Source organism: Patella vulgata, chromosome 2, assembly GCF_932274485.2.
Source record: "Patella vulgata chromosome 2, xgPatVulg1.2, whole genome shotgun sequence".
Lineage (NCBI taxonomy): Eukaryota > Metazoa > Mollusca > Gastropoda > Patellidae > Patella > Patella vulgata.
This window is the reverse complement of record NC_065880.2, coordinates 37,830,617-37,856,702: the sequence shown is the minus strand read 5'-3', so window position 1 is coordinate 37,856,702 and position 26,086 is coordinate 37,830,617. Positions and strand designations below refer to the sequence as shown.

The 26,086-nt window shown below is 34.1% G+C and overlaps 2 protein-coding genes across 2 annotated transcripts; one reads left to right on the top strand and one right to left on the bottom strand.

Annotated features, from left to right (window-relative positions):
• Positions 1–631: 631 nt before the first annotated feature.
• On the bottom strand, positions 632–10,797 carry LOC126809548 (uncharacterized). Its single transcript, XM_056098430.1, has 12 exons — positions 10,398–10,797; positions 9,500–9,659; positions 7,681–7,851; positions 7,378–7,469; positions 6,859–7,085; positions 6,320–6,567; positions 4,637–4,859; positions 4,303–4,392; positions 3,506–3,714; positions 1,981–2,181; positions 1,187–1,364; positions 632–850 (listed from the first exon to the last, which is right to left on the bottom strand). The coding sequence occupies exons 1-12, from the start codon at positions 10,712–10,714 to the stop codon at positions 735–737; spliced, it is 2,232 nt and encodes a 743-aa protein (XP_055954405.1). The 5' UTR covers positions 10,715–10,797; the 3' UTR covers positions 632–734.
• Positions 10,798–13,665: 2,868 nt separating this feature from the next.
• LOC126812506 (monocarboxylate transporter 10) lies at positions 13,666–25,935 on the top strand. Its single transcript, XM_050538929.2, has 7 exons — positions 13,666–13,780; positions 14,171–14,553; positions 15,616–16,223; positions 16,439–16,805; positions 17,858–17,964; positions 18,759–18,831; positions 22,266–25,935. Exons 2-7 carry the CDS (start codon positions 14,292–14,294, stop codon positions 22,448–22,450), a joined length of 1,602 nt encoding a protein of 533 aa, XP_050394886.1. The 5' UTR covers positions 13,666–13,780; positions 14,171–14,291; the 3' UTR covers positions 22,451–25,935.
• The last annotated feature ends 151 nt before the right edge of the window (positions 25,936–26,086 follow it).

Below are 26,086 nucleotides of genomic sequence, written 5' to 3'. Positions count from 1 at the left end.
GATTCTCAATTTTTTTAAAAATATCAATCTTTCCCCCGAGGCTTACCTAAATTTCGTTTCGTCTTATATGTATATCCTCAACTAGTATTTTTTGTATTTGACTAGCAAATCAGACATTTTGTCTAAACAGGAGAGGGAGAGAGAAAGATGGGGTTTAACGTCCACTAGACACAAACTAGGTCATTTCGGGACTAACTTATGGTCCAATTTTATTTCAATAATACGCTTGCGCGTAGGGATCTTTAGAAATAGGTGGAAACCTGAGGACCCGGAGAAACCCAACGAAGTTGGACTGGCGACCCTACTCCTTGTCACCATATGTTGTCACGTACAACCGAGGAATCGAAACCACGCCATATGACTCAATGACACGCGCTAACCATTCGGCCACCCAACCCCCTAGATCATTATATTATGACAGGACAAACCGTCTATATTTTACAGATTCAGCAGGCGTCGTGTGTAAGTAATAATATCTAAATAGAATATAATTTTGAGGGATTTCTCTATCTTGTATAGAAGTGTGACTGCAAAATCCGTCGGTATCACCACCGTTCCTGTGGTAAAATGAGGTTGTTGCAAAGCGTATTTTGAATACTTCTTAATTTAAACAAGGCCTATATTATCATAAGTTTATTCATACAGTGCAAAAACAATAACAAATTATAAAATATAACATACATAACAAATACGAAAACATGGCTTAATTTTTATTACTGTTGATAACATCTAATTTAATATTTTCCGATAAATCTAGACTGTTTAATAAGGAATGTTGCAACAAGTTCCTGGTATCCCTTTGCTCCTCTCTGAAAAGGTTGTTTACCACCAGCATATAAACTCATATAACCTGAAAGATACATTATGCAAGGACTGTAAAATAGGTCAAAACACTGCTAAAAGAAATCTGTTAAAATATAAAATCAAAACCGTTACAGAATAAGCCGCCCTAGATTTTAATAAAATAATATCTCTATTTCGTTTCTTCTTTAGGGTTCTGATTTTCTTCACTACATATTTAACGTATTCACAACGTCTTATTACGCATCTATAGAGTAGTTTTCTATCTGCCAGTTGGTTTCAGTTACCCGATACTGCACAAATATGATAGCAAAATCCCTGATTATTCGATTATACGCATCAAAAACATGTTCTAAAAAAGTAAAACGAACAATATTAAATATACCTTGTTCTATCACCCAACCTCTATTAGAATCTATCCATACCGCCATACTTTCAGCCTTTACTGTAAAATTAACTGTAACCGTCTGACCAACGCCAACAGCTACTCTATTAAAATCAGCCAATTGAATTTGAGGTACTGTAACAGATGGTTGCATCCACCTAATGTAAATTTGGTAAACCTGAGGTAATAAAAAAATATGTGCATGTATAATTGTTTAGAGATGCACTTAAAACTATATGACTTTACGCCATGGTGATGAAGTACATTTGAGTCTTATTGTTATGCAACCATGTCCATATTGTATCTGTCCAACATAAGTACCTTATTACAGTAGTGGTGGCTTTCGCTACAGAGTAGGGGTATTACTTTCAAAGCATCTAACATTGCTTCTTTTTTTGAAAATTCCACGAATTCGTGCTCCTGAATGTTTAAGGGTGATTCTGGATCTTCAAAGGTAAGTAAGGATGTAGCGCACAAGTCCGAGCGAGCTTACCCCTTCACTTTTGGAAACACCTGGTACACATAGGAACACCAGATACTTTGGTACATCTACCTGTAAGCCCACCTACTATTACACTATTCATTATAAGGTTTATGGTACTATAGTTTGTGTGAAACGTGCATACTTAAATCAGTTAACATCATATTAGAATCTTTCTTTATCAGCATATTTCCGGAATTATTTAAAGAGTTACAACACTTTCCGAGAAAATGTTCAACATATTTCGGCAGGTAAAAATGCATATTAGACATAATTAGTGTTCAGTCTTCCAATAAGAATATATTTTACTTACTTCTTCAGCAGCCACACCTCCAATATTTGATATATCAACAGACCCAGTTAAGTCCATTCCGGCCATAATACTTGTTGGTATTTTTAGATTACTGTAACCAAATCTAGTATATGACAAGCCGTATCCAAATGGATAGAGAGGTACACCATTAAAATATCTGTAAGTTCTACCAACCATGGTATAATTTGTAATAGGTGGTACCTGTAATAATAAAATATCTATAACTTCCACCAACCATGGTATAATTAAATAGATATGACAGGTACCACCTATTACAAATTTTGTAATAGGTGGTACCTGTAATAATAAAATATATAACATAAGTTCTACCAACTATGGTAGATGGTACCTGTAATAATAAAATATATAATATAAGTTCTACCAGCCATGGTATAATTTGTAATAGGCGGTACCTGTAATAATAAAATATCTACAAGTTCTACCAACCATGGTATAATTTGTGATATGTGGTACCTGTAATAATAAAATATCTATAATGGTTGGTATCTGTAATAATTACATATCAATAATTCTATCATAATTTAAACATGCTGGTGCCTATAGTTATCCGTTCTATCAATCATGGTATAAATTGTTATAGATATTATCAGTATCTATACGCTTCATTTGTATCAGTTCTATCAATCATGGTAAACTTTGTTATAGACAGTATTAATATCCATACGTTCCATTTGTCTATACGGTCTTCCAATCTTGGTATACTTTGTATCAATATCTATACGTTCCATTTGTATACTTTCTATCCATCATAGTCTACTGTGTTATAGATGGTATCAATATCTAAACGTTCCATTTTTATACGTTCTACCAATCATGGTATGCTATGTTATAGATGGTATTAATATTTATACGTTCCATCTGTATATACGTTCTATCCATTATGGCATACTTTGTTATAGATGGTATCAATTTCCATTTATATACGTTCTACTAATCATGGTATATAGATGTTATCAATTTGTATATGTTCATGATAATATAGTTTATTATATGTATCAATATCTATACGTTACATGTGTATACGTTCTATCAATCATGGTATACTTTGTTATAGATGTTATCAATTTGTATATGTTCTTCTATCAATCATGATAATATAGTTTATTATATGTATCAATATCTATACGTTACATGTGTATACGTTCTATCAATCATGCTATACCTTGTTATAGATGGTATTAATATATATGACAATATTTTTGACGAGCTCCCCAGATGAGCGAAAAAGTACTTTAAAATGTTCAAATGTTATTGAACCAGTGTTGATATCAATTTTTGTCGGCATACCTTTTATGTTTTCGTCGTTTACCATGAAACAGCAGTGCAGCGTTATGGTTGCGGTAATATTTTTGGATATAAATATGTAACAATTAGATTCTGCTCTGTCATAGTTTGTAACCTATAAGCGTCCTTACTAATTTCAATTTCTTTGATGAAACATAACTGTTCTGGATAAGTTGGTGGTATAGAACAATTACTGTATATAATATATTTGGTAACATACCTGTTCTATGGCCATTGGCCATGTTATTGGTAGTCTAGCTGAAGGTACAGCGCCGTTTCTATTTAATAGGATATCTATAAGAGCATCTCCTGTAGCTTGAGCTGGGAAGAAACAAGCTATAATAGCTGGTACCTGAGTTATTTTATCAATAAAACTAATGTTTAGTGGGCCAGCATTAAACAATACCACTACAACAGGCGTACCATTAGCTGTAAGTGAAATAAAAAGTATCTCAGTAATAAAATGTCTTCTAAAATGGTATTAAATGATCCAAAAATAACACGAATCCACAAGAATAAACTGTAATTAACTACGTTATCCTGAGTATTTTAAGTTTTTAAATGCCTGGATGATACCCATTGTCACTTGGTAGTTTAATATTTAATCTTTCAAACTTATACTGTATATATATAAATTGATCGCATGCTTTTGGGCTGTGACTAACGGGATCCTATGTGCTGTAAGAATCGAATAGAAATGAAGCTATTAAGAAATTATGTTATGAGCCATCCGCTAATTTACCGTAAAGGTGTATAATAATACATGTATTACATATTTTGGTGTCTACAAAATCAAAATGGGCACGTTCACTCTGGTCCGTCCACGGATGGCTTAGTGTAAAGAACAACCTTAGATAAACGTTTTCGTTGAAGTTCACAAGCAATCGTGTGAAGCTTTTAATCGAGTTCTGTTTCACTCTCGCCTACATATCAAAGAGATCATTTTGACAAGTATTCCAGGAGCTGGTGATGCTTACAAATAAGCATCTAAAAGAGCTACAAAATAATCATGTTTACCATAGTGTATAGTATCTAGAAGAAGTTGTTTTTGCATTCCTGGTAGTTCCAGATTTGGTCTGTCATTCCCCTCACTCTCAACTTCTTGTCCTGTAAACCAAGATTATAAATACAACATCATTTCTATCTCATTTCACGAAAACATTCTAGATAAATTCCTGTAATCTATTATCGTTTTTAAACCATGTTAGTTCAGACCAAATTTCAAAGCTCGATATTTCACGATTGTTCCAATAATTTATAAACAGACAATAGCAATAACCCCATCTAAAAAAAGCGTCGGATTGACGACAATATTCTCCCATATAAAATGTGGATGTATAAAAATGTGTACCTGTTCCAAGGAAGACATAGACTTCATCTACACCTTTAACAGCTTGTTGTATTTCTGTACTAGAATACTGTTTACATCTGTTATCCTGACATCCAGCCCCGTATTGTACAGAAGATGCAACTTGTTGAAAAGCCTGTAGCGGTGTTTTTGTCAAGGCTGGATTAACATCAGGAGAATAATCACCAAACAATTGTTGTATGTTATTAGCCATTGGACCCACAACCTATTATTCAAAATGAAATGGAAACATTTGCACCAAGCTCCAATTATTAAAAATGTAGCAATTGGTGCAGCCAGGGATCGTTTATCAATTGTAATTGCAACCAGGAATGGTTTACCAATTCGTGGGCTGAGAATTAACTGGTTCTATGTCCACTTTTTGTTGAATTGAGAAAAATGGGTGTGAAGGTTTGCATCACTTTATTTTGAAATTCTATGAATTTTTACCAAATGTTCACAGTTGTTGAAGCAATCAATAAAAGAAGGTAGCCGAGTGTGTGGTGCTTCTCAATGCAGCGTGATTCAATTTGGTCTAACTGAAATACGATATATGGAGATAGGACTTTGTGGTTTACAAAATCTTGTGAATTTGTCAGGCACAAGGAGGTAGAACTTTATGCCGAAAGAAGGTCTGAATCATATAGTTTTAAAAGGGGTGTTTTTCATAAATATCACGACTTTTTGGGACGAAAACAACGTTTTTGGCCCCATTCCATGCCAATTTGCACAAATTCTTAAAGAAAACGGAAGTAAAAGGCAAAATGAGAGTCAGCTACCTATTAGCGGTACTGGGAACTAAACGTACTGCCTCTAGACGTCTGGCATTCTAATGGAAATAATCCGTGTTGAGAACTCTCGACGTCCGGCACCGAAAGGGTAACGTTACATAACGTATGCAGGCAATGCAAATTGGGCCTTGGCTTCAACTAGTTCCATCTCCATCAACTGTGTACATTTTACATTTACATACAATACATGTTTGAATCAAATGAACACTTAAAACCAATTAAAAACAGGGTTTCGACAAAAAATTAAGCCGTCTTAAGGTACCTAACAATCAATACCTTTCTAATAGATCCAAGATTTCATTGTCAGACAATATTCTAAGCGCCTTAAGATGACTTTTCTGCCTTGGAAATCCAGCCATACTATTTTCCTTTTCAACCATTTGTCACAAGATTATATGACACCAGATCCAGGAATTCTACTGATGAAAGTGGACATAGAACTTTGTGAGCGGGAATGAACCCAAAATTAAAACAAAAGCCTTTGCGTTTTTTGGCAATTTAATGTAGGGGGCGTTCCTGTATTAAATCATGCTCACAAAACCTGTTGATTCACGGATAGTTTTTATGCCAATTAATCCTCGACCCACGAATTGTAATTGTTTGTTTTCTTAACCCCCAGTGACCAATATTGTAAAAATTCAGAAAACAAAAAAAACAGAAAAATGCATGACATCAATTATTAAACCACAATTGAACAGACAATTAACGACAAATGTAAACAATTGTTAGCATATCGGTAACATCTCCCGGCATCCAAAGGTTATACACTGATTTTTTTTATATGGTCTACAGATGACGCTAAATGTTGGGACTGATATTCCTTTCAGAGATCCAACTTTCACAATATTGCAGTTGGCACGTGATTATGGGTTTCCGTTTTACAATATATACTCACGCCAACAGAGTCGAAAGATTTTCTAGGTAGAAATTGTCCATCATTTTCAAGCAGAACAAAAGATTTAATAGCTGCCTCCAGAGCTAAAGCTTGGTGAGCTTTACTCTGTACAACTGATAAATCTAACTTGGTATAGGGGTTCATGGAAGGTGGATCAAATTCACCAAGCCGCATTCTGGTATAAAATAATGGTTTAACTCTACTTCTAACCATATCTTCTGTTAGTTTACCCTGTTGTATAGCCTCCTCTATATATATGAAATAGATTGGTGGGTTTTAATTTGAAATGTATTACAACATATGTATTACGTGTGTTGGACATTGTGTTATACGAACTTTCATAAATAGAAATCAAACATTGCAATTTAATGACGAAAAAGAAAAATTGCACATGGTACAATAGGGAAAACAATCCAAACGATTATACATTTGTCCTATGAACATCATCATACAAATTTAATGTATGATCATGAACATGTTCTGAATGTGTGATAATCTGAATGGGACTTGGATATCATAATGTATATATTAAAACTCACCCATTGAAAAGTAAACTGGATCCACTTCATTGGAAGAAAGTTCTAAATTACAGCCTGCATTTACACAAGCTGCTACCGTGTCAACACTATTGTTAAAATAATGATGTGTTTTAATGATATTTTCAATAGCTTCTTGATCACTTATAATATAACCAGTAAAATTCCATTCATTTCTTAATATATCTGTTAATAGTTTCTTGTTAGCACACGATGGTACTCCATTTATTCTAAAATAGACAAATACAATTTCAAAATAATTTATGTCGTTTCTTTTATTTTTTAATCCCTTTCATGAAGAAATCGTAAGTCACCGCTTTGGCTACAGTTCTAAGTCGACGATCATAAAAAATAACCACCATGATCTTTGTGGCCGGGCTTATTTGTACTTTAGATCACCCCCAGTTAGTTTGCTATAGCCGTATTTGTCCAGGTTTTGGAATTTTCGTCTACATTTCTTCGATTATACGGTATTTGAATGATGGCGTCAATCAAGATAATCTTCTATAAAATGTCACTCACCTATTGTAACTACACATCAAATTATATGTACCAGCTTTAACACACGCTTTAAACTGGGGTAAAAATGTCGTCCTCCAATCTCTATCTGATACCTGATTATAAGCAAAATCATAGGGCAGAAAATAATAATAATAATAATAATAATAGGCTATTCTCGGGTAATGGTGACAAGTATTACAAATTCTGTGCCAAATCAGATCGAATTATGGGTTATTCTGTTAAGTTAGTAAGGGTTTAGCAATGAAGTATGTACTACCTATACTAAAATGGGGCCATTCGCTAATCAAGTATCACTGCAGTTACCTGAGCATTAAAAGAAAATCTTGATACAGGAATATTTTCAGGGCCTCCATGAACATCAAAATGTTTACATCCAGCATTAGCTCTGATATATCTTGTATTATTTCCCTGTAAACCTTTTACAAAATATGAAGCTAATACACCACTTAAATAAGGATCTTCTCCATAAGTTTCCTATAATAAAATACATATAATCATAAAGTAATAGAGCAGGATTTCAGAGAAAACTTGAGATATATTTTCTAAAATAGAAAAGTGTCATCTGTGATATACATTTGTATCAGCAAAAATCCTATTCAATAAAAAAGAAATAAGTCCAACTGTTAAACACAATTATAGGTTGGGTTTGTTTGTGTGTGGGGGGGGGGGGTCTTTTTTTGTTTCTGTTTTTGTTTTTATTTCGGTGGGGGGGGATTTTTTTTTAAAACTAGATTTATTCCCAGCAAAAAAATATTTACGCGGTTATGGCCTAGAAATAAGAGAGAGAGAGAAATGGGGTTTAACGTCCACTCGACACAAACTAGGTCATTTCGGGACTAACATATGGTTTAATTTTTTTATTTCAATAATTCACTTGCGCGTAGGGGTCTTTAGCAGTGGGAGGAAACCGGAATACCCGGAGAAAACCCACGAAGTTGGACAGGCGACCCTTCTCCTTCTCACGTACAACCGAGAATCGAAACCCCGCCAGTTGACTCAATGAATATACCTATGATACAGCGCGCGCGTGCTAACCATTCGGCCATCCAACTCCCATTCTCTTTAGAAGATGTGAACATAAATATCATTTACACTGTATTTAACATTATTTTATGGAAAAATAAACCTTGGGTTATTATGCACCCACACTGTCATTACAATGTCGTGCTGTTGTCAATGGATTTATATAAGTCAGCTTAATTCTATTTAGTAGTTTATTCAATTTCTCATAGAAACTTTCGTATTTGTCAGAAGTTTCACTCAATTGTACACAATATAAACAACAATTATATATTGATAATGGTGAATACATCCAAAATATGTATTGAAGAACTGGGTGTATTTTCATAGTATGCTGTGGTACATTTGTTGTTTAGGTCGAAAATAAGACCTAGGATCGAAATTGAGGACCATTTAAAGGATATTTAGATAAGATTAAGAAAATCTAGGTTACATTGAACTTTGGTCACGTACATCTTGATAGCTTATTTCTTTTAAATATTAAATACAAATATTAACCTATCATCTGTCTTACTCTCTCGCCTGATTATATACTGTCGTCTCCAAGGTCATATTTCTAACCTAGGTAAATGATCGCTTTAAACTTACAAAAGATAGAAAAAAAGCACACCAAATTTTAAACTGGGGCATCTTTTTTGGCCATACATGAATATTTGATTAAAAATGTGTAGCTGAGACAAAAACATTCGAATTGGCCGAATTATTAAAACTGCATAATCAGTCTCGAGTTTAAATCTTGTTAGTGCATACTACAAATACTCCAGCACTGCCAGGCAACGATTATACGTCTACCAACAGTATTTTAAGGAGGGTCGTGGTCAGAAGGAATAAAACCAAGAATGGGCTGTGAAGGAACCTGCCAGTATGGTAGACTTTGGGGTCCCTAATGCAGTCACAATTTTCGCGTAGTTTAGGTGCCCTATTTAGTCTGGAATTATAATGTCGTTTTGATGAATTGGTACGGTTTGATGAACAGGATATCACAGGAACATGGGCGTAAGACCTCCAGGCCGACCCTGAATAAAACTATGTTAATTCGCCAAGTGGTATGGGGTGTTCTACATAAGAATAAGAATATCAATCTATTGGCTATTATATTTACCTGTGTTCGACCCCATCTGGGATCTCTGACTATATTTATAACAGGACTAAAACAACTAACACCTTTATGATCACCATATATCTTATTTTTACTATAATCATTATATTTAGCTCTAACTTCTATACTTGTAGCTTCAGCAACACGATAGATCAGATCAGGACTGAAATAAAAGACGTCTAAATCAGATTCTGAATATTTCCCAACCAACCAAAGCATAAGTTTTAATGGTTAGGCAGCTTATTCCGTGTAATTTGGCAGTAATTATGAATACTTGATATGGCACCCCTAAATATGGTAAATTTACGCAGATATGGGGGCCTATATATTAGTTTCCTAAAACATAACATCCATATTTTGTAAATTTGACAAGCCAAATTACAATTTTGTCCATTAATTATTTAGAATCTATATATATTCTATACAATAAATATAGGTCTTTTCCTTGCTTCTTCTGTGGGATTTCATAATTTCCCATGCAGATACCTCTGGCTCTGGAGATTCCGACGTGATTTATGGACATGATATTTATTGCCTCGAGCGAGGAGGCTGGCCAGGGAGGCATGGGTCTCATAATAAGGGGTGGGCTGGGAGAGGGGCTGGGAGAGGGGACGAGACTGTCCCCTAGGCGCGAGAAACTAAGTGTAAATGGTGCTTATAAACGACCAACAACTTTAGTTCAAGACTAAAAAGGGCTCCCAAACTATGCTAGAACATGAACTTATTTAGGGGCCCCTCGGGCCTCATCCTCTGAGTCCACACTCGCTCGTTATAAATGGCCATGCGTTTACCTTGTTGTTTTCTATTTCCAACGTGCAAGTAGAAATGCGATTTACATTCAAAGATGTGCTGACTATAGTTAATCACGTTCAGATGTGGACCCTCAAATACAGTAACTAACCTGAAGGAAGCAGCAAGTCCAATGGCTTGGGGAAACGCTGTGGCATTTCCAGACGAAACGTCTCCTCTAAGACACTCTGTATTCCATGAATATGGACCAATCCCAAGACGCGGTATGGCTGGGGCAGGGCCTGCTATTGGACCAGCCCCACCTTTACTCATTTGTAATTTAATTTCATCAAGAGTCAGCCTTCCTACTAAATCATCAACTCTTTGATCCCATGGTAATGAAGGATTGTTAAATGGAAAGTCTGCATAACTACCATCCTGAAGAACTATGCTAACAATCAATAAAATAGTTAATAGTTTGTGTTCCATGTCTCGTCTTCGTCAATGTATCAAACAGAACTGATTATATAATTTTATCAACATGTTTTATGGTCGTTGTCTATCTTGTTTACGTCACGTGACAGCTAAAAATAGGTGTAACGTCATGTAAACGTTATGAAGGAAGGGAGATAACTATGTTTTTGAACGTTGTGTCCGGGCGTCTGCATCAGACAGCTGCACTTCGGATAGGTGGAAAACCGTTTTTAATTGATAAACACTGCTGGGACTAGATGTATATTTGTAGCATTTGCAAATTGTATATTTTGAGATTGTTGTAGATTTCTAGTAAATCACAATTTTACAGACATTCAGAGAAACTATTTCGTAGGCTATGGCTATATGTTATGTATCTAGGCCCTAGCCATGATTCGGATTCGCGGTTTTTTGTTGGTTTTTTAAATAAAACTGGCGTGACCATTCTGCTTTACCACCCTTTATCGCTCTTCTCTAATGGACTATTATTATATTTAAAAATATAGACAATTAAATGAGACGAATTGGTGGAATTAAGTAATTTTGGACCAATACAGGTACATGTTTTAATAAAAGTTATACTTTGGTAGGCCTACATGGTTTCAATAGCGTTATTTTGACGTATATCTTGGGTAACGGGTGGTCAATTTGCTAAAACACAGAAACTTAGATTTAACACAACAACATAATATGGCCTACATATAGGCCTACTATGTTTTAGTGTTACTGATGTAATAATAATCAGATGTACACGATTTTGACAGGAAATTTTAAGCAACAAACGAATAGAAAAACAAAAACCGTGACCATCAGACATCAAAATATCAAAAAGAAAATTGTATCATTGCTAATTTTTTTAATATAGGCCTACCAGTACCCAAAATCACGTTGAACTGGATTCAAACGGATCATTCCGTGCTTTGAAGCTCGCCAGCACTGTAGCGTTCTACAGGTCCGGGCTAGGCCCTTGTTTGTAACCAGCCGGGCTCGGATACCCTGACGGTGGCGAGTGTCTCAAACGGAAATAGTGGATTGACAGAATTCGATTCTAATCCTATACCAACGCGACTAGGTAACCTACCCACATTCAGATAAGTCACCGGTTTTCGTCTACTTTGCGATCAAGTAGGCCTATACAGCGTATTTTTTTTATATTAAATTCTAATAAATATTTTTTAAAAACATACGCTACTCGGCATACCTCGGCATGTTTTTACCATGTACGGCCAAAGGTGACTTATATCAGTAGATGACCCTTGTGAAATTTTAAACCTTTCTTTCTTTATTACCATCTTGCCTGAGTAGTCTTTCTAGCAAGCTGCACATTAAACACAGCAATTATGTTGCAACGATATTGAGACAAGCTGCAAAACCAATGACCGAACAAGATGACCCTGCGATACAAGGCTGGAATGAAGATTTACAATGTGAATGGATATCTGAAGCATATCCAAAGGATATATGCGAGCTGTTGATCAGCCATCAATAAGATATTTATCCAGGGAATATTATGAATTTTGATTTTGAATCTTCTGATGAAGACTAAGAAAAAACTAATATCTAAACATGTCTCTTGTCTATAGTATGTTTTTTTTTATTTACATTTCCATATCTCTTGAAGAGTACCATTATAATTTAATATTTTGAATAACGAAATCGGTACTGAACAAAAAAGATAACGAGAAGTCACTTTTCAGGTTAGATTTAAACCAAGCCGTTTCTGTCTCCAAAAATACACACACACCCCGCCACACACACACACACACCCCCACCCCCACACTTCTCCCACCACACACACACACACTTCTCCCACCACACACAATGGGAATCATATACACATATTTAGGGATGGGCAGCGACATTAAAAAGTAATGATTTGAGCCAAGCACTAAAAACAATCATTTAAATCAACGTGAACTCGTTTCCCGCCAATTTTACCCCACCCCCACTCTTCCACACACGCACAGCTGCAACCCCCAACCGCGCCACCCCACAAATCAAAACAGTTGTCCAGGGGCATCATATACACTTATTTAGAGATGAACAGTCCTCGAAATTCATGTTTTATTAATATATAACATGATCAACATTTATGTCAACATAATTACATTACCCCGAATTGTAGACACTGGACCCCCATATCCCGAAAACGCCCCATCAAACGCCTGATCACCACACAGATTCGGAATCTACGCAAAAAACTGGTTTTGAAAAACTTGGTCTCATAAATTCACAGCTCGCGGGTGGCGATCCCACCCCCCACCTTCAGCCACCGAACTAAACGGGGTCTTGTTAAAAACGGTCGTATAAATCAAATAGAAATGCAACGCTTTTAAAAGTATTTTAAGTCGGGTATTCCATTAAAGTCAGCAGTATATCGAGTCTAATATTAATGTTTACATTTAACCTCATCCGCTGAAATATGGTTTTCCTCAGTTTCATGCTCTTTTATATTTTTTATATTTTAGCTCCATTGCGAAATTCGTCTGAAGATAAAATCAGAACTACAATAATTGTTGCCATTGAAATTAGAAGTGTGCTACTAAAAATTCCGTGCACTCGACAATGGATTAGGCTTGTAGAAATCAAAAATATATATTCTTTTCAAAACTGGCAATCAGATCTGTTTCTATTGATTTTAAACCATATATCGGTATCTACCATTCCGTTTACATAATTTAGAGAAAGAAATCAATATTCTCCTATGAACGAATTTAGAACATCGACCGATTTTAATGCGAATCTTGACCAAATTAACCCCAAGTCGACCCGCTAAGATCATTAACCCAATTACCCTCTGGTCTCAAAGTACTATTTAGCACCATATTAACAGTTTCAGGAATACATAATTATAAATATATCCTGAGCTCAGATCCTGTTGCCACTGACTACACTCGATTAAATTAACACAAGGATATATGATTGGCAACACGTACATATAGTAGGCCAATGTCAATATAGAAAGCCGCAAACAGCTGATCGAGGAACTCGTTACATTTAATACGTACTGTCAGCTGGCGATTCTCGATACAGTTAAATCACAATCCTGACCAGGCGCAAGTACACGGTATTATCTGAAAGGTAACATGTAAGCTTTGACCATTGTAATAAATAAGATGTATCATGCCTGTGCTATGTCAGGTTTATAAGGTATAGTGTACCATGCGTAAATAGTTATGCAAAGATCAACGAAAGGCGTATATATCTATGTGGTTTATTACGTGTAATACAACGTGCTGAACGTGAAGTAATAGTTTTTATCTTTTGTCCGATGTACTTGTAGGCCTATGATAATGATACATACATCAGCCCAATGTTCTTACAGACTTTTTCCGAATAAAAACAATATGTCATTCATATTTAACCATTGATGTCGACAGGTATAAAATGCATTGATATATTATCTTGTTAACAATATCTATATTTTTATCTCGTAAGGGAGGCGTATAGAGTTTAACCTTTCATTCACAGATATCATCTGCGGAAAGTGACCGTGACTCAACTTGTACTGGTCGAATGCTTGGAATAGGTTGCTGTTCACTGTGATAGTTCGTCGAACAGTATTCCAGAAATATTCAGATAAAAAAAAGCAATGACGTCGAATGGAAGCAAGGAAAAGGATTTTCTACAGGTTCCTCAAGATGAATTTATTACAGTCCGTCCCAAACCAAAAAGAACAGTCGATGTAAATGCAGAGTTCACACCGCCAGATGGGGGGTGGGGCTGGGTCGTATGTATCACTTCACTGTGGGTTAATGGAACAGTATTTGGTATTTTGAATACTTTTGGAATACTGTATGTTTCTATGAGAGAAAAATATGCCAAGGATGACCCCAGTATTTCTTTCAAAACATGTAAGTAGTCTTTATTAACATAAATTACATTAAGACAATGTAGATAATGAAATGACCTAATTAATACTATTAAGATCTGTAGTCAAGACAAATGTGTGTTCTTGTTTGATTTCCAACTATTATATAGGATTACAAGAAAGCAAGGAATTAATTTGATTATCAAAGTCGATACATTCTCAGGAAACAGATTTTTTTTGATTTTTTTTTTTGTTGGGTTGGAGGGGGTATGATTGATTAAGGCAACTATAAGAGGATGGGGTCATTGGGGTGGTTAATGAATTCAAATTGTCAAAGGTTTACACAGTAAGGTGTGAATAGGTGGGGGGGCAAATCTCGAGCTTCATCCACAATCCCACCCCATAGATCATTATATCGACGGAGAGCATTTTTATACAAGTTGACATAAAGCTCATGTCATATTATGATTGTTATTGATTTTGTTATTATTTGGGAGCAAATTCTTGTATACGAGAGGATTCGAAATGGGACAGAATCTCAAGACCTACCTGTCAATTCTGCCTATTTAGTTAGAGTTGACAGAACATTTGTACAATCTTGCACCCCACGACCCACACACTAGTGGTACTACTAACTGGGTGGTTCACTATAACTGTGAATTTGATAGTCATAGATAGTCTAAGACCACAGAGGAGTGGAACAATAATAACATAATGTAATCGAGTGTTGTAGGCATGAAAAAATTTCAGAAAGCGGTATGTAATATACTGAGCTTTTAATTTATTTGGACTGGATCTGAGGGGAGGGGAAGCTGTCGCCATGGAGCCCCCCCCCCCCTCCATCGCTACGCCACTGCTTAAGGGCACTTACTTTGTCTCATGGGACACTTACTTGGTCCCCCGCCCTTTAAATCCATGCCTAGGTTTACATGTTCGAGTTTTGTATATCAGAAGTAGTAGAGGACAATTAATGTGTTCTGACAAGGTAAGAATATAAGTTTTCACTATACCTTTGGTGTCAGCATACAACCAGCCTTTATAAACTGGCAATTTCAGATATAACTTTAGTTGAATAAAATATGTACATATATATTTTTGGTTTCAGCCTGGGTTGGTTCTGTTTGTACTGGAATGACATTCTTAATGTGTATGATAGCCAGTATCTTCAGTGACCAAATTGGTATCAGAAAAACAGCAGCATTTGGTGCAACCCTGGGCACCATAGGACTTATTGGTAGTGCCTTTGTAGAACAGTTAGAACTATTATATTTAACCTATGGCTTAATCCTTGGACTTGGATCAGCTTTTGCTTATTCCCCATCATTAGTGATATTGGGACATTATTTTAAAAAGCACATGGGTTTGGTGAATGGTATAGTTACATTTGGTAGTGCTATATTTACCATAGGTTTATCTTTGGCACTTCCGCTTCTACTTGAAGAAGTTGGCCTGAAATACACCTTTCTGTTTCTCTCGGGTTTATATGTGTTGTTATTCGGGTGTGTTTTAACATGGAAACCTATGATACATTCAGAGTCCGCATTAGCTGGTATAGCCTTGTCAACAGAAAGTGTATATAACCATTGTAATTCCTTCTGTACATGGACTCGTAAATATCTAAATGTAAGAATATGGAGAAACAGAGGATATGTTGTATGGGCGCTATCATGTGGCATGTCACTGTTTGGTTACTTTGTACCTTTTGTTCATCTGGTAAGTATTTCAACTAGTTGAAATCAAAATATTCTTAAAACATGAGTTGGAGTCAAATCCCTTACCCATGCACTGTGGACAGATTCTGTTATCTAGCGAAAAAGTATCCATAATTCAACAGATTCTTTGAATAGATTTAAGTGAATTCCTAGAGCATCATGAAAACATACACATAACTAATTTGCAGCTGCATAGAATAATTCTTTTTTTTTCAGGTCAAACATTGTAAAGATTTATTCCCTGATGCTAATGGAAATTATTTAGTCATGTGTTTGAGTATTACATCTGGAGTTGGAAGAATTGTCTGTGGAAAACTTGCTGATATGCCATGTGTTAACAGAATTCGAATGCAGCAGGGTGCTTTTGCCATATTTGGTGTAGCAACACTGTGTATTCCGTTTGCTGATAATTTTTACGGCTTAATAGCAATCTGTTTAGTTATGGGATTATGTGATGGTTTGTTTATATGTTTAATTGGACCTATAGCCTTTGATTTAGTTGGACCTAGTGGAGCATCACAAGCAATAGGTTTTATATTAGGAATCTTCTCTGTTCCACTGTCTGTGGGACCACCTTTAGCAGGTAAATCATTTTGCTGTTTTATATCTTGAGTTGGGTCATATAAATGCAATTGCTATTAAAAAGACTTCCACCTTTGTATAATGATTCTTGGCAGACAGTTCCTTGATATCATTGTAATCTTCTAAAATCAGACAAATCATAATTTATACTAATTGTTCATTTCGAACATAGGCAAATCACAATTATTATATACAATGAATGAATGAAATGTCGTTTAATGGCATATCTGCCCCATCCAGACTATATTGTGCCAAACGCATGTTGATCTATACAAGACTAACTAAATATAAATAATTACAATGACATAATTATATAGAAAAATCGAGAACACACTAAATCGGTTTCAGTTATCATTTTGTTATCATAATTATCACTCTGTGAAAGATACTTTAATTGAGATTTGGTTATCGGTCTATCATTATCAATAACAAGTCTCTCACGTTTAGATCACATGTATGATATAAGTGTCACAGAAATAAAAGTCTGTGTCATTATAACCTTTTATTGGTGAGCATTCATTAGAAAATTCATATCTTAAAGCATGTAGCCTGGGGTACATTACAAACTGACATGCATATCTTACATGTAATTAGCAAAATATAGTGTCAGTAAAAACAAAGGCATGCTTTCATAACTCCTTAATCGGAAGACTACTTTACTTGTCATTGACTGTTTCTTCTTTTCATGTCCATGAATTCTATTTAATCAATAATGACATTGAATGTCAAGTTTCTGTAAGACATCTTGATATTTGATTGACAATCCAGAAGATAACAATAATCAAGAAGTAAAAATTTGACATATTTATATTTCTGATCATCCAGTCAATCAGCAATAAGTTCTTTGTAGCCAAAAGACTTCTACTGTGTCGGACTTTTAAAAGTAAAGTCATTTGTTATATAATTAGTGCAGCTTGATAGGCCATATCTAGTCCTATCTTGTTAATGTTAGATCTTAAATATAGTAATGAAAGACTGATCACTGGAACTACTAATAGGTGCATCACTAGATTGACCAAATATTGTCATTTTCATTTTGACTCTTTTTTTCAGGTTTATTGTATGATTCTTTAGGTTCTTATAAAATTGCTTTCCATGTATCTGGGATACCTCCTATAGTTGGTGCTTTATGTATGTTCTTTATACCTAGAACTAAACAGGTTAGTATGAGCATTATAGTGGTATAGTAGGACTATGTGGGGATTTGGCAGGGTGATACATTATGCTAAAAGTACATATTTTCTGTGATCAGATTAATCATTTAAAGCACACTATGTTCAAGTATTGCTGTGAAATGCCCCTCACTGCATAGACTACATTAAAATTAGTGTTGACAAAAAGGCAATAATTGGATGTCGGAAAAAAATGTATTCCGGAGCAACATGTTTCTTAACACCAGGAATATTTTTACCATTAACAAGCTTCAAATGGTTAAAGATACATTATGTAAGATTAAGATTTAGATAAGGAGCGGCCATTCTTGCTATAGTTCAAAAATAGATAATGCAAAATGAATATATTGAAAATTTCATTCACTTTATTCTGAGCCAAGTTATCACTGTTTATTATCGTAACCACGGTACAGGGTTATTTGTGTCTTGGCCTCACTTCTCAATTTTAAAATGAAATCATTAAATGGCCGAACCATTCTGATCTAGTTAAAATCTCGAGCATCTGATGGCATCCAGAGTTGATTATGGTCTTGTCATGTCAATAAATGTCTAATTAATAATTTGTATAACATTTAAGGCCTAAAGAAAGACCTGCAATAAGCAGATTTAGCTGTTGAATAATGTATCTTAAAAACACATGCTGGTTGAGTTCGTTACAGAAGGTCGCTTAACTACCTATAAAATTCATAAGCTGTAGATTTGTTATGAGATATTATTCATCAGTTTTACCGGTACATAGGAATTTTTATTCAGGTAATTAACTTTATTTTCTTGTATTTTAGAATTACCCAGCCGTTACAGAAGTAGAAGAATTTGCAGCTGTTTCTGTTCACAATATTCTAGAGAATGCCTCAGGTAACTATAATATAGCTTGTCACTGGATAAATCATGTCCAAATTGAATAATTTTTTAGGCCTGTTAATATCATAATGAAGAATGATATATATTTTAGTATTATTTATAATAATATGTTATTATCATATGGATATTTACAAAAACTTGCCCTCAATATGTAGTAAACTGACAGGTGTAATTAATGTTGATATCTTATTATTTATATGTCAATTGATTAAATCACTGATCTATTGTTATGAATATTAAAAAGATACATACTTTGTTAACATAACAATATGCTATTAATACAAAGGTATGTGATCTGTATTTAGGGCTTAACCTTTAACCTCACTTTCAAAGTAGGGCTTAGTGATTACAAGAGCTTAACGATTACCAGTTCGGGAAATATGTCCCTCAAGTCCATATCATTAAAGTTGATATTCCTGATTATAAAACTGAATAATTATTATGGAAGCCTACAAACAGAGATTTAACGGGATTCTGTCAAGTTAAAAAATATAGGGCGGAAAATGGGTGAAACCAAGTCCAAACATCTATGGGTGGTACAGATCAATAGAAAATACTACAGTTCAGCTCATTTCATATCATGTTGAAGTTGTCTAAAAAAAAGTCTTCGAAGGAATTATTAGTGAGCAGAAATTCACCTGTGTATCTGTTATCAATCGTTACGACAATCAGAAGGAAAACTCTTGTTTTCCATTTTTTGTGTCACTTCCATTTCTTCAAATCTTCGTAGCAATGATCTCTATGTTGAAATTATTTTTGGAATGTGTTTAACCAGTTCTATCACATATGTGATAATGGCTGACACCAATATTGTCTGGTTTATTGCCAACAAAACTTGGTTTACTTTAAATTCAGAAATAAGAATAGTACTTATTGACCATACTCGAAGATGCATGGCAGACATGATAACCAGGGTGAAAACTGCCATGTGTCAAATGTGATAAAATATGAATTTTGATGTGGAGTAAGCTGTTATTTTAAAACAGACAATTTGTTTTAAATCTCTCCCCACGTGAGTACATGGGCACAAGTCTATAAACTTTATAAAAATAAAAATCATGGATACGATCAAAAAACATCGACAGTGGCTAGTTCAGGCCCATAATACGCTCACCACCAGGCTGTTTAACCAATTTTATAAATTCACTTACAATAATAACAATTTCATACCCATTTGCTAATATAATTTTCATCTAACAAATTGTAAAAGAATGATAGTGGTAATAATGGTTTTTCAAATCAGTTGCTTCAAGTTAACTAAGTTAACTAAGACATATAAATATTTAGCCTTTAATGGTATATGATAGTTGGAAAATGATAAAGAATTACAGTATTCAACTGAATAAAGATATGTAGGTCAACATCATTATTTCTTAATTTGTTTTATTCCTCAATCTTACTAAAATTAGATAATAATTTGGTTTGGCAATTCTATTTATATTATCTAGTCATATAACTCCAAGCCCGTCAAATCTACCGGTACACCAAACCAGCAGCCGTCAGGCAAGATACGCCCACATTTTGCAAGAGATGGATAGAGAACAAGCTAAAAACAAAAACCATTTTTCGTAAAATCAGGGGCCATAATCCAAAAAGTTATCGTCTGAAATGCGCAAATATCAACAGGGGCTGAGATCTTTGGGACATAAAGATATATTTTAAGTTTCATCAAAATCAGATAAAAATTGTGACCTCTAGAGGGTCCATAACCTTCATAATACATACTTTTACACACTTTGTGTATAAAGAGCGGCCATTTTGTCGGGCAGTTCGTTTCGATTTTCCCCTTCATTATGGTGGAATAGTGATATATTAAAACGGTGTTAAGACTGAATAAAAAATTTTGACCTCTAGAGAATCCACAAACTAAAAACCATGATTTTTTGTACAATCAGGGGCCGTTATCCAGGAAGTTACTGTCTGATATGCGCAAACAGTGAAAGGAACCAAGATATTTGGGACATAAACATATATTTTAAGTTTTATTAAAATCGGATAACAATTGTGACTTCTAGAGGGTCCACAACCTTGGTATGTCATACTTTTACACTATTTGCATACAAGGAGCTGCCATTTTGTCAGGCAGTTTTGGTCTGATTTTCACGATATTGGAACTCAACCATCATTAGGGTGTAACGGTGATTAATTTAAATGTTTTTTAAAATTGGATAAAAATTGTGACCTCTAGAAGGTCCACAAGCTGAAAACTTGATTTTTCGTACAATCAGGGGCCATAATTCAGGAAGTTACAGTCCGATATGCACAAAGATCCTTGGGTTATAAACATGCATTTCAAATTTCATCAAAATCAGATGAAAATTGTGACCTCTAGAGTGTCCACAAGCTAAAAACGTGATTTTTCGTACAATCAGGGGCCATAATCCATGAAGTTATGGTCCGATACTTGCCAATATCGAAAGGAACCAAGATCTTTGGGAGATAGACCTATATTTCAATTTCCTCAAAATTGGATAAAAATTGTGGCCTGTAGAGTGTCCACAAACAAATTGTGGACGGACAGACAGGTGCGACCGGCGACAATATACGTCCACAGGAAAATGTGGGCGTATAAAAATGGAGCCCTGTATGTTAAAACAGATAATTTGATTGGTCAATAACTTCCTGTGATCTGATTCTGAATACCATTTTACAAAGAAAATGTCTGATGTTCCCGTTTTCATTAGCCCAGTTGGTTAGTTCAGAAAAGTAGGAGGTTAAACTCCATTTCATTTCATATCAGATTTTAATGTAGTACAGAATAAAATGTAACAAAAAAGATAAGATTGTTGTTTTCCTGTACACTAATAATTGCATCCTTTTGATATAACTTCCGATTTAATTTGTTGTAAGTGTAAGCAGAAATTAACTCTAACATAGTCTATCTTTATTTTACTGGAGCATTTATTCAGTTGAATACAATACTTAAAGGTAGCCTACATTATCTGCCTATAACTTTCTATTATCTTTATCTATTACAATGGTGAAATATAATTAATAGTCAACAAGTAGGTCAAGTATAGTGGTATAATATTTTTAAGATAAATCATTTCAGCAGTAAATTTGTCTTTTTGCACTATTTTAAAGACACTTTATTACAGCATTTAAGATCACTGTCACATGTTAGTTCAGTTAATAAAGCCAAAAATAAAAATTTATTTTAACTGTACTCCCTTAACCTTTAAGCACAGGTTTCTGGTTTCTTTTTTTGGGGGGGGGGGGAGGGGGAGAGATTCCTTCACTGCATTGCCCTCCATTGTCAAATGTGGACCAATGAAATCTCTGCGATTGGATTAAGGATTTAGTTTTCCTAAATGACCTAGGCAGGTAGGCTTTCAAAACAAGCTACTTATTTTGTCACTTGTATCATTCTTTTTGAATCAACCTTTTCTTCAGAAATTATTATAGAACATGTATAAATATATTTTTAGATCAAGATCACAGAAATTATAATGGTGGTGGACCGGCTGAAACAGAACTTGTAGTTATTAAAGGTGGAGAATTGTTAGAAAAATTCCAATTAGAAGATGGTTTAGAAGATTATACTAATGAGAGTGATAAAATGATACAAGATGACAATCAAAATGATACCAAACACAGTATTAGTGAGGCATAGTTCCTATAACATGACTTTAAAGATAAAGATATGTTGTTAAAAGTTGTGTTAGAGAATATTTAGGGATTTCTGCATTCATTAAGAAAAGTATATTACAAGTTTTTAATTTTTAACGGGGATGATTTCTGTTTGTTTTAAATGGTATTATGAAGAAATATGAAGTATGAGTTGTGTGCATGATGCAGAAGAAGACGATGCTTTGAGCACTTGATATATCAAAGGTCTAGCCTGTTCCTGTAAGTTTACTAAAAAGTTCATACATTATAATGTATATTGTTTACATTACCTTTCTTTTAAGAATCGCATAAACACCATCTAAATTTTCATATTTTTTTATTTGGTTGTTTACTCCATTTTCACCTAACAACAGGTGCATGAAAAACGCATTTTGGGTCTGTATATAGTTGACCTCTATTTAACAGACAATCGAGTATCTGTATCATAAAAGTGGTAGGTTGGAGATGACCAATTACAACCTGTGCATTACTGAACGCACTCTATAACAAAATTTTAGACCAAGAGGCAGTGTAATCAACTAAAAGAAATAAAACACAGGTAGCTAACCCAGTAACCTGAATCAATCAAAATCCAATTTCTATATCATAGCTGGCATTATTTTATATAAATCATCAATATTGAAAATAGAATTAAAGATACATTATGTAAGATTCAGATAAAGAGCTAAATATTCTTGCTATAATAGTTCGAAAATAGTTAATGTAAAATGAATAATTTGAACATTTCATTCGAATTACTTTATTGCGAGCAAAGATATTAGCCTTTGAAGGTTTGACAAGACGTGTGTAATAATTTCAACCACTGTACTGGTTGTTCGAAGCTAAGTCTCGAGGCTCTATTTTTAAAATAAATCAAAATATGGCTGAACCATTCTAATCTATTTAAATAATATCGGAGAAATCCAATGACATCGAGAGTTGATTATTGTCTGGGTAAGCTAATTAATGTCTAATTAATAATTTAGATAACATTTCAGACCTAAAGAAAGACTTGCAATAGGCATATTTAGCTCTTGCTTAATGTATGTTTATAAGAGAATGTGTTTATTGGCTTTTGAAACAAATTTCAATTTGGAATCACGTAAGTTAGTCGTTAGTGCCTGTATGTGTGTAAGAGAGAGGGAAATGGGGTTTAATGTCCACTTGATACAAACCAGTTCATTTCAGGACCAACATGGTTCAATTTTATTTCAATAATTTGCTTGTGTGTAGGGGTCTTTAGCAGTGCGAGAAAACTGGAGGACCTGGAGAAAACCCCCAAGGTTGGACAGGCGACCCTACTCCTTGTCACGTACAAGCGGGTAATCCAAACCACGCCACTTGTATTGAACCATTCGGCCATACAACCTCCTGTGCCTGTATGTAATTTGGTGCTTAACATATATTCATGTTTATTACTACAAATACTATTTGCGTTGAGATTATGATAAATGGCATTATTACATACTATATAATTATTTCAGATTTTATAATTTATTCGTATAATTCTATTACTCAGGTCGTACTTTCAAAATGAAATGTATTGCAATTCCATGCCCCATTAGCATGGCAACAGGCATTATTACAGAGTTTAAATATGGTACTACTGTTTAAAATATAATATATTATTATATTGTTGTTTATTTAATCATTTATTTTCATATACATTTTTAATTGCTTTGTCTTTGTACAATACACTCTCCCTGTTTAGTGCTGTACACCTTCTAATGAATTGTTTCAATAATTTAATATTGTATTAACATATTATAATGTGAATACCTTGTAAATGATAAAATGGTGTAGAACTATGCATTCTTTAAAGGACAATATTGGTGTCAGTCAATATCACATATGTGATAGAACTGGTTAAACACTTTCCAAATATAATTTTAACACAGAGATCATTGCTATGATAGATGTGTTATAGAGATTTCAAGGAAGGGAAGTTATGAATGCAAAAGAAAGCACACGTTATCCTTCTATATAAATGACTGAAGTGACCAGTGATAACAGATACACGTGCGAATTTCTGATCACTAATAATTCCTACGAAGACCAAAAGTTGTTATGTTATCAATTAAGTACCTGTATATTTTTAATAATTGCCACCAATACCCATTTTTGGTAACTAAATTTTCCTCACTTTATGAAAATAAACAACTTTAATAAATTGAAGTATTTGTAGGAAAAAGTCCTCCTGTGGGTCTTTTTTTACTTTCTTCAATATAATGTGTCCATTATCTAATTTATGTATTTATTAAAGACACATAGAGAACATAGTTTGTCATACAGCTGTCCTGCATGTCATATACAGTTAATAAGAAAATGATACTAGAATATTACTTAAGTATTATAACAGGGTCATATTTTAACAACAGTGGACTATAAACCATTCAAATGTTATCTATATCAAGTAGACGAACCAATTTGAGAGTTCATATTTTACAGTAATTTTAAGTCAAATTGACCTATATGTGCACAAACTTCATTTTAGACAAGTAGGGTTAATATTTCTTGACAAATATATTTTTCCCAGGTATATGAAAATTGGATTTTCTCTTCATGTGATTGGTGATTTGTTCTTAAAATCTAATTTTAATAGCCCCTAAGGCCCCTAAGGAGAGGGGTGGAATTTGGGAGGAAACAGAGTTAGAGGAACTATATACTGGGAAAGACTATGAATATATATCAAAGGAAATACCAATATACAGAACTATAAAGGAAATCATGACTTAAAAGTTCACAACAAACACCTGCTCCAGACTTAATTTTATTTGTGACTATTCAGTTATTGACCTTAGAAATGCTTGTGCTCCTGGTGGCTTTTGATAACTGTGGCTATGACAGTGAATGTGATCGCAATCTTTTCTAGGATAGGTCATTGGATTACAATTAATAAAGCCATTTAGTTTCATAAATTGTTCCAATTATCACCACTGTAAAGTATAATGGGATCACAAGCAGAAAAAATGTGATTATTCATTTGGAAATTTGTTGAAACCAACTGCAACATATCGGTTTATAAACAAAAATATGAAGCATTTTGTATCTTCACATTCAGCTAATAACTATGTACTTTGAATAGTTTAATTCAGGAGCCTATTCCGAAAGGATGCTAACTAAGGGGTATGAAAAAAGCTTAAAGAAAATAAGATTATTATGTTTTCAAGCGCAGATGAAGATCAAGTTAGGATGTTTGTAACAATTTTACCCAATTCACTTGATTTTACATAATTTTACCTCATTTTATACATAAAATTGATTCAGCTTTATTGCAGAATCTGTACATTTAGATTTTCAGATATTATTATTTAATTTTATCAGTTATTAAAATTTTTTTTAAATTATCCAAAATGTTTATCATCATTTTATTGAGAGGCTACTTGTTTGCAGTTTCTTGAAAACATTATTCTTAGACTGTCTTTTTTATTCAGGAAATTGAACAATGTTATCACAAAAACATATTCTCTGTTAAAATCTAAAAAAATCTTTAGTCTTGTGATTTTTTTTTTTATCAATAAAAAATATAGATCCCAATTGATAAACTGCATATTGGTTTGAAAAATGTTTGTGATATTTATAGGTTTCTTTCCATTGTCTGAAGTGAGAGAGAGGAAGTTTAATAACTTCAGACAGGATA

Excerpts from the sequence above, each read along its gene's own strand:
- LOC126812506 (XM_050538929.2), top strand. The coding sequence starts at position 14,292 with ATGACGTCGAATGGAAGCAAGGAAAAGGATTTTCTACAGGTTCCTCAA. Across the intron at positions 16,806-17,857 it reads TGTGGGACCACCTTTAGCAG|GTTTATTGTATGATTCTTTA; the intron begins GTAAATCATTTT and ends TCTTTTTTTCAG. Across the intron at positions 18,832-22,265 it reads TATTCTAGAGAATGCCTCAG|ATCAAGATCACAGAAATTAT; the intron begins GTAACTATAATA and ends ATATATTTTTAG.
- LOC126809548 (XM_056098430.1), bottom strand. The coding sequence starts at position 10,714 with ATGGAACACAAACTATTAACTATTTTATTGATTGTTAGCATAGTTCTT. Across the intron at positions 7,086-7,377 it reads TTGATGTGTAGTTACAATAG|AATAAATGGAGTACCATCGT; the intron begins GTGAGTGACATT and ends TGTCTATTTTAG. Across the intron at positions 4,860-6,319 it reads AATCTTTCGACTCTGTTGGC|GTTGTGGGTCCAATGGCTAA; the intron begins GTGAGTATATAT and ends TTTGAATAATAG.